The sequence below is a fragment of the Borostomias antarcticus genome (genome assembly GCF_949987555.1).
Source record: "Borostomias antarcticus genome assembly, chromosome: 34".
Classification (NCBI taxonomy): domain Eukaryota; kingdom Metazoa; phylum Chordata; class Actinopteri; order Stomiiformes; family Stomiidae; genus Borostomias; species Borostomias antarcticus.
In genome coordinates, this window is record NC_140267.1 from 2,134,887 (window position 1) to 2,145,000 (window position 10,114).

At 43.7% G+C, this 10,114-nt stretch overlaps 1 protein-coding gene across 1 annotated transcript in view; it reads left to right on the forward strand.

Annotated features, from left to right (window-relative positions):
* Positions 1-453: 453 nt before the first annotated feature.
* The window catches only part of LOC311327787 (CUB and sushi domain-containing protein 1), a gene marked incomplete at its 5' end in the record, with an annotated part of 408,914 nt that continues 399,253 nt past the window's right edge, over positions 454-10,114 (forward strand). The window contains one exon of the mRNA XM_084460891.1: positions 454-511. Within this exon, the coding sequence (XP_084317017.1) occupies positions 454-511 (58 nt within the window). The remainder of the gene's footprint in view (positions 512-10,114) is intronic.

Genomic DNA, 10,114 nt, shown 5'->3' on the forward strand with positions numbered 1-10,114 from the left:
TGGACGTCCGAAAAAGACAAAAAAGACATGTAAAAGACGTCTTTTAGACGTGTCTTTGCTCAGTGGGGGTCTGCTTGTGCCACCTGACACCGAGTTGAGCTCAGGATTGATTCCCGGTTCCCCTCCGGTTCCCCTGTATCACGATGGTTGAGTCCGACTCTCTTATTCGGTTCCAGCATCTCCAACCTCGCAGTCCGCGTCCTGCCTCTCTCTCCTCTCTCTCCTCTCTCTCCTCTCTCTCCTCTCTCTCCTCTCTCTCCTCTCTCTCCTCACACCGAGGAAACCAGTGCGTCTCTCTGCGGTATCCCTTCCTGGTGATATGAGAGCTCATAGCGGTGGATCCCCGCACCATAGGCGTCCCGTCGTTCTGCCCAAACTGGATCTCTATGGGTCTTTTTGATCGTTAGAAGACACAAGACTGCGCTGCGTGGAATAACACCCAACACGACTGCGATGGGGAGGTTTAAGCATCTCCTGCTTATTTTTGCAGGTCTAATATCCGCAGCTAACGGTAAGTTTGAGTCGCATTGGATATTATCTCCTATAATAAGAATGTAAATATGCCGTGTTGGATGGGCTTGAGGCATAGGCAGTGATTACCTGGCTGTAATTACTTCCAAAAACTTGCATGCAAGCTATTGAGTCAGAAAGGCGGTGGGGTAAAATGCGCACATCCTTGCTGAATTATGGCGACTATTGCTTGTGTTGTCAATGTATATATTATACTGACAACACACACTGATTGTGAATGTCAAGGTCTAATATTGATGTTAATGTTGGCTCATACGTAGCAGCTTTTTAACTGGGATCTAACGGTCGGGATCATTCGTGCGTTTCCGTGGGAGCCTTCGTGCGTTTCCGTGGGAGCCTCCTGGATGCCGCTGCACAGGCGCCTAATCAGGGGCCCCCTCTCTGCGTGTTCTTCACACTGACGGGTGACACTGAGCCGCCGGTGCTGTTAAAACACGCGTCTGGGATACAGCAGAGCTGACGGTCTGGGAGGATTATCATCACTAAGGCTACCGTTATGAACGTGTGGTTAATTTACTGTGCAGCATACGTTGTAGTTACCACAGGCCCTATACTTGTAGCTGACTGATAATAGAGATGTTTTAGTCAGAGGTCCAAGTCTTAGGGTGTTTATACAAGTGCTTTTCCTCTTGGGTTGATGGTGGCTGGATATTTTGGTGAGGTTGTGGGATAACTGGGTTCAATGCCTATAACACTGTATACGGGGTTAAAGTAGGGTTCATGCCTAATGACGTTTTTTGGGGAACCTGGTTGACCTAACTGGGATGTGTCAAAACATATATATGTACTGTTGGCCTAATGGGTTGCTGTTTCAGTCAGACACCAGGGTTCAAGTCCTGGTCAGTCACACTGGTGTTATGGCTTGGATGGATCTCTAAGGGAAGAGGTCAAAAACCTCAATATTGGTGACTGGCTACTCAGACCGGCTAATTGGTTATTTTTCTTAAAACAGCATTACAGTAGGCTATATTAATCAAATCATAATCTGAATACAACAAGTAATATTTTGATAAAAAACGATTTGCTCATGGGCCATTTGCCTGTGTTGTGTTGAATAGAGATAATATCATAGGCAGCTCTCTTGTGTTGTCTTAAGGAAAACAAATGACCCACCATTTAACATCAGAGAACCCCCCCCCCCTTTCCCTGAAGGATATGAAAAAGTGAAGAAAAAAAAGAAAATGGCCTTTGTTGATATGCCCACCTCTGGTCAGGCCCTTCCAACATGTGAGCCTCGCTTCGGCCGAGTTATAGGCATGGACCCACATCCCGATTGAAACCCATTCGTTTGGGACTGCCCGCCATTCATTCTCTGTGGGGGGACTTTGGAGATCTATAGTTCGGCCTGCTGGAGAGCTAGAGACATGGGGTCTTTGCTGGAGGTTGCGAGCGGGAACACCCCCAAGGCCCTTCCCATTTCCCCAACATTAGTTTTGTATCTATTATCTTATTTTATTATTTATTGTGTTGTAATAAAAACGAATGGTGTCCACTGATTAGATGCTGCCTGTCTGCACTGTGAAGAGGGAAAACCCAGAAAATTCACAAAGTGTGTGAATGGAAAATGTATTTGCAAATGCAAAATATATTTGGGGTTTATTTAATTCAATTAAGCTGCTTTATTTTAGGGGTTTAGTGAAGGCGAGTCATTTTTGACCCTTAGGACCAGAATGTTAGACGAGGTGAATGATGCCAGAAATCCTTTCTCTAAGGGCTATACGTGTAATTGCTATGGGTAGATTAAGAAACAAGGGAGATAACTTCATTCCCCCACTAAACACAACCCATTTTATGCATGTTTCATTGTCCAAGCTAGTTAGACATGTGGTGACAATTAGACGACATTGCCAAACGACAAGACATTGTGAATCCGTCAGGCTACAAGGCTTGCATGCAAATGTGACATTCTAGACCTTGGGAGGGAGGGACGGAGAGCAGCCAAAGCAGCCCACTGTCTCTGGAAACAAGACCGTCCTTGTGGGTTGGTGGATCAACCTAGTTAAACAGAAATACTGGCCTGATGAAAGATTTAGAGTCACTCGTTTGCTGAATGTGCATCTGGATATGTCCAGTATCTGGATATGTATCGGTTTGGATTGAGAGGGAACGTAGAAATGTTCTCAGCTTTGGTCGACTTTCAAAATGAATATATACTTTGTTGCTCATCTATTTGCCATGCAATGATTTCCAATAGAAATACGACAAGGCCTGGTCGAAGAGATATTATACCGTGTACGATCGTCACAATAGAATGCAGCGGTGTCCATTGGAAGACATTGATTAGACAGAGCCATGCAAAGTTGAGTGCCAACGGCATTAATAATTTAGCTGACAGCTGGCTTTGTGGCGACGTAAGCTTTTATTTTCCGTCTAGAGAGATGGCTCCACTGTAGTTAACCCCAGTCTTCGAGACAAAAGCTACTTCCGTTGGCGACTGTATAGAGACCCTTCTTTTTCACGCCATTTGGGAGGTTTAGGAGGCCATTGTAGACCCCTCGTCTGCTGTGCATGTAACCAATAAGGCCGTTAACATTTCAAAGCAGCCCGAGTCAGCAGAAACGATGTTGCCGTTTCATCTATTAAGGTGATGTAAAGGCTGAGATCATCGGCAGAGCAGGAGAAAAAGCCGGGTGGTCTGACACGGAAAAGTGCATCTTAATTAGTCGGCAGGTCAGCGCGCTTACGGAACGACGGGTTATTTTGAAGTTGCTCTCTACCGATCGGCGCTCTCTTGAGTGGCGCGGTATTTGGCGTCTAGACCGGGATTCCCATGCTCTGATTTCCATACCTGGGAAGTCGAGGGTCTGAATGGACCTGTCAGCCATGCTTCTTGGTTCACTGGAGCTCGCAGCCCTGTGAGAATATTGTGATGGCGGTGGGATCTTGGGGGGGGCGGGGGGGGGTACTGTTGAATTCACATTGCATTCATATTTAATACCCTTTAAATGGAGGGTTGATTTCTGAACCAACCACAGGGATTGTGAAATGTTTCATGGTCAATGTCACCTTATCGGTCTGTCAAGAGAAGTGCGGGGGGGGGGGGGCAAGCTGTAGTGACATACAGGTTATAATAGGACAGGGGACTGGACATTAAACATGGTATTAAACATGGTGAACCACACACACACACTTCTGTGAACATAGCGGTAGCATGTCTGAGGTATTGAGACTAGGGGATTGTGGGAGTAAGAGATGTCAGAGCTGGTCGTCTGAGCTGTTCACAGTGGTGAAGGAGGAGCTTCTCTCATTGGTTCAGAGCCGCCAGCAGATGGCTGCATCACCATACAGTAGATTGCCATAGTCTGATTGTGTTCATAGACTCTATATTCAGTCATTTTATAGATATTGTAAAAGCATCTACTGTATGTTATAGATCACCTATAGACTATAAATTGATGGGTTGTAGTACGTTATAGTCATCAATTGATGTTTTGGTGATTGTTTGTTGAATATCTTTAGGAGGACTTTCAAAATATATGGTAATGTTACCCATAAGATCAATTAGATCATGTGATGGATACTAAGGGTAGATAATGACATATTTACCCTCCCTTAACAGTTACTCCGGACAAAATATGCTATAACAGCTACATTTTCAGATGGAAATTTGCTGAAAGTAGTTATACTATTTAGTCGTTAGCTTTAATAGTACAAAATAGCTTTAATAGTACTAAATAGTTCTAAATAATTATTCTAAGGAATTGAACTCGATATGGAGGTTAGATAAATGAATGGTTGATAGGTTAGATCAATTAGGTCTAATGGTTGGAAAGAAAGAAAGAAAGAAAGAAAGAAAGAAAGAAAGAAAGAAAGAAAGAAAGAAAGAAAGAAAGAAAGAAAGAAAGAAAGAAGGAATTATGAGTATGTGAAAGTTGTATGTCTGTCTCTAGATTGTGAGTGTTTAACTTTGAATGTAGTTTCTAGCTGAAAAATTGTAAAGTATAATATAATATGGACTAAACGTGTATCCATCATAAACAATTGGTTATATTAATCAGATACAGTCTTAAATTTTGACTAATTTAAAAAGTACAAAATCAACATGAGTGTGTGCAGCAAAAAAAAGTGGGCGGAATAGGAATAATAAGAAAAATAATAATAAGTATGCAAAATAACAGTGGTGTTCTTGCTTATAGCAAGCACAGTAACATTTAACATGGAATGGGACTTTGAGAATCAAACATTCAGAGGCCACAGGAGGAGAATCTTTCTGTTGAAACTGAGAAATAATTACATCTGGATAGAAAAAAAACAGTGCATATCTAATCCAAGAGAATGAGGTAATTTAGCTATATTTAGATGTCCATTAAAAAACCTGTGCACTTTACCACACAAGCTGTTCTACGGACTGCAGCCTACTCTGACCATGCCTGTTACTAAGCTGTTACCAGACCAGAGGGTAGAGATGGGCGGCTGTAGCTCAGTTGGTAGAGCGGGTCGTTCAGTGATCGAAGGGTCAGTGGTTCGAATCCCAGCTCCGACTGTCCACATGTGGAAGTGTCCTTGAGCAAGACACATAACCCCAAATTGCTCCCAATGAGCAGATTAGCACCTTGCATGGCAGCTACTGCCATTGGTGTGTGAATGGGTGAATGAGAGGCTTTGAGTGCCGCTAAGGTGGAAAAGCGCTATATAAGTGCAGTCCATTTACCATTTAGAGATACCATTCTGAAGTTTATCTATGAGACATTGGTCTGATTAACAGTATTTACAGTACTGTGTGGACGGTTTGTAGTATAGACTGGTACTGGAATATCACTGCTCTCAGAGTGGCTGCTCATGAGATACCCTAATTGTACACCCTCACAAACTTGTTCTTGCTGTCTCATCTCTCTCGCTCCCTCTCTCTCTCTCTCTCTCTCTCTCTCCCTCTCTCTCTTCCGATAGACAGATTATGCTAAGTGTGGTCTAAGTGATCTCGCAGGATGAAAGAGCTATGCCTTTGGGCAATGTGGAGAGAGGACATTTGCAGCCGTTGACAGTGTTTTGTTTTCTGTTACACGGCCTGCGCAGATGCATTGGCAGTAATTGGAGGCGGAGATCTGAGGCGAGAGAGTCCCGGGAAAGACAGGCTTCAGGAGAGTCTTACATAACACTTCAACAAAATGCCAGCAACCTAATCAAAATTCTCCGAAGGGCAAATGTTGCCTGAAATAGCAGTTTCCAAGCTGCTTGGTATTTGACATTTACCTTCTGAAAGTGGATTTCTCTGGACTACTGTAACTCAACTTTGGGGGGATATTTACTGTACTACTCTCAGGTAACACTGTATAAATACTGTACAACTGTCTCCTAGGCAACGTGGCTCTGGTGTATAGGCTGGTTCATCAGCTGGACCTGCTGTCCTCAGGATGTTTAGTAATCGTAGTAGTAGGTACTTCATTGATGCTCGGGGGGAAACTGTTGAAAAATAGTTGTTGTCCATAGTAAAAAAGAGAATAAGTCACGAAGGTTTCCAGCAAATACAGGAGATGCTGGCTCGATCCGGAAGGTAGAACGCTAGAGCCCGCCTACCATCATTTTCCCGTCCGGCGGATGGAAGATGCTGCAGTGTTATTATTTAAATCAGATATATTTAAATTTCGCGTTGCGCCTGACGAGACTACTCGCCGCAGTGTAGAGAGCGACAAACAAGCTGCTAAAGCTATTGCTGATTATGGTGTTTTGTGCGCACAACACCACTTAGTGCGTTGTTATCAACTTGTTTGCTAACAAAGGCTAGAGCTACTAGTTATCTGTTGATAACGAGATCAGCTGTTGCAACTGGAACGCTCACCTCGGGAGTGACCATTGCCAGTTCCCACTCGCATCTCCCGAGACAAATGGAATGCACCATAACGTTATATTTCTCATCCGTGTGGATAGTTGAAGCGATGCATTCTGTAGGCTACCTCAATAGAGTCCGGTAAATTACCATGATTAATGCTTTATGTATACTATCTGTTAGTGAGATGTGTGATGATTTCTGTACAGCCAAGATCGAACCCAGCATGGGCAAGTGAGCGTAAAGACAATACTGCCAAGCAACACAGTGACACCTGTTATATAGACTAGTGTCTCAACTTGCATTTAAACGATAATGTAAACTTCAAGCATTCAAAGTAAACTGCAGACACTTTCAGGTGGATGAAAATAAAGTGTCTGCACATTAAAATGATTGACTTCATAGAAAACTATATCTCGCCTATAGATGTCATTGGCTGTATAACTCCCATCTCAAATGTACATCTTGTAAACTACTGTCTGCAGACTCTGAACCAGCCCACTCCTCCCTCCACTACTGCTCTGCTTGGCTCTTAATGAGTGTGAATGGGAAGTCTTCACAGAACTAGCAACGTTTTGGAAATTGGAGAGGAAAGATGTGAAGCAGAAAGAGGAAACTACAGGTGGTGCTACAGTCACCAATTCAGAAAGCCAGTAGGAGAGCACAGCACATGAGAGGTGGGGGTGGGAGGTGGGAGGAAAGGTAGAGGGGGGGGGCGTGGAAGGGGGAGAGCAGTGAGGGGGTGGGGGAGGGTGGCAGGGGCGGAGGTCTGCCCCTCTAGTTTAAAACTATTTTAAATGCAGCTTGGAGCTAAGGATGCCTCCTCCCAACCGTACATGCTGAGATTTAATCAGCACCAGGACTGGCAGAAGGAATTTAAACTTGCTGCCAGAAGCCAAGAGTTATATATTGTACCTTAAAAAGATAACTACTTGTATCATTTTGTTGTCATTTGTCTCTTTCTGAACGGCTCCGTTTCTGGAAGTGAATTTTGCCTTCATTGACTCCCACTGACCTTTCAGGAAATCCTTATGAAGAGTTTGAAGCCTGGAACCAACCAAACCAACCAACTCTCTGATGAATCTTCACCATAACAATCTTGATCAAGACTGGGGCACCCGGATGCTTGTCTCATCATGTTAGAGTACGTTAGTGGAATGAAATTGGTAGACTTCTAGTTCATCGAGCGGTCATTAAAAATGATCAAATGTTAAGAAGTGGACATTATTGGATTCCCCTCGGCCTACAGATTCTAGCTTTTATTGTTTGTTGTCGAATGGTGTCATATAGCCTGGTGGTGTCTAGCTAGCGATTGTAGGTAGAGGTAACAGCATGCAACCATGGAAATAATAACATGGGCACTATCATGTTTAGTCAAGGAGAGAAGACATGCTCTTAGCTGAGCTCATTTGCATATGAAAAAGCGCTCAATCCGCTCAATCTAATCTTGTGGACAACAGAGAGGTATAGAGGCATGCTACAACGCTTATTGTGAGTGGTATTTTAAGCAAAAATACCCAAAGACATGTTTTGGGGACCCCAAAGACTTATTTTAAATTGTTGAAAATTATCATAATAGGACACCTGTAATGAAAATAATCAGAAAGGGAATTCATGGTTCACCTGTGGTAGACGATTGTAGCGTTCAGTGGTAGCCATGGTAGCAGGCAGTAACTCACTAGCCCGCAAAATGACCAACAGTGATGTTTATGGATGCTGTAAAACATTTCCATAGTAACAGTGAGCTCCACCAATCAGAGACGTTGCGGCGAATAAAACTTTTTTCTTCTTAAAACGAGGTTTATATCACACTGACCTGTGGCTTCTGCAAGAGCATTTACCACCGTTTCACAAACGGAGATCTCATAGTAAGTCTACCTTGGATGATTACGACATTATGGCTAATAATCAAAATTCTCAGAATATGAATGGCATTTTCACTTCCGTAAACATACTGTTCGGTTCTGTACCCAGCAAACACACAACGTCAGGGAGACGTTCAGATCATGTCTTGATAACGTCCGTCGGTCCAGAACCCCGTTTGTACGTCTGCTGGACCCCTCAATATTCAAACGTCTGGCTTGGACCCCTCTAAGACGTCTGTGGACGTGCAGAACGGGTTCAATATCTGAACGTCTAAAAAAACTTTCATTCTGGCTCCTAATTGGATGTCTTTGGACGTCCGAAAAAGACATCTAAAAGACGTCTTTTAGACGTGTCTTTGCTCAGTGGGTAATTTCCATTTGCTGTAGCTATTGCTAATATGTAGTTAATGTTGTGTAAGGGGTACATCATCGAGGGAAAGCTTGGAGACCCCCTGGGGTGAAATAGCAAGGTTCATCAACAGTAAGAGGCCGCTGGGAGTTTTTCTCCAGGGAATTGGCTTCAAGTTGTTAAGCAAACCTTTTCCTCCGGTTTCAGTCTAATTATCCTTAGTGCCGGTTTAGTCTTGATGCAGCCTGTCTGGAAATACATGCCTCGGACAGTATGCAACTGGTTAGGCGTGAAGGTGTTGTACAGATAGCTGCAGTGGTTTGTAATTGTGTCCGGTTACGTGACGGGATAAGACTTTATTGATGATAATCTGAATCTCCTGATAGTGTGAGGAACTATTGTAAAATGTGTAAGAGCCTAGCACAATACCTACACTCAACTTATAGCTGGAACCTTTGCTTGATGAAATAGTTCTACCTGGAACCAAAACGGGGTTTTGAGTAGTGTAGACATCGATTAAGCTGAACATCTGATACTAGTTTATGGGTGGTTGTAGATCTCAGCCATCATCTTTGTTCACTACATGTCAGAACTGGATGGATAGGTTAACATGGGGCTATTTCCAAATTACATTTATGTCCGTATGTAAATCACCAGAGCATCAAATATAAAGCATGATTGCGGCGAGCCAGACAGATTAGCCGCCGTCTGAGACGACGCCACGTGATACCGGAGTGGATCGATGTCAGCCGCCCTTGCGACTTGCGATTATAAATGCAGACTGACACACAACTGCTACTCACAAAAAATAGGATGATACAACCTTGCTGGTACAATGACTTGCATTAAAGTCTACACATACTAATACATTAAGGTAAATGATCACTTGCCCTCTCGCGCATGCATGTACACACACACACGCACACACACACACTACGACCGCCCCTTGGAAACATTGCTATTAACAGCACGGTGTCCCTGAGGAAGGTTCTGGAATAACTGTCTTGCTGGGCAGATCCATCAGTGTTGGTCGGTGCCAAAGTTTAGTGTCCGGCACCGGGAACGTCTCAGCTCACCGCGTTCATATTGTAGAAATGGATCCAAAAACAATCGGGTTCAAGTGGGCATGAAGGAGAGGGCAGCACATAAGATATCACCTGCAGTAACTATCTCTGCCCAACGAGGAGATCACACCGACAGACAGACAGACACACACACATATTAACACTAAGAGAAAAATGGAGCAGGCGAGGCCCCTGGGATCCAATCAAAAGAAAATTCAGAGCTTAAGGACATAAGCTGCAGAGAAGTGACACAAAATGACTGTGTTGTTTCTCGGTCCCTACTTTAGTCACCGAGCTGAAAGCTGCTAGCGTGAGTGTACGACAACAACCTGGTTATACTGTAGATAGCCGTACAGATGAACCAATAATGTGATTTATGTTGTGCATGAATTGGTTTTGCCTTGTTTCTACAGTAATACAATACAGGAGTTGACATTTTCTCCAGGTGTGGACGTTCTCTAAGTGGCGGGTTTTGTGGGAAGAATGATGTTTGCTTGCTCGATCGCCTTGTTGAGAGGGGTCAGGGAAGAATTTTTATAGC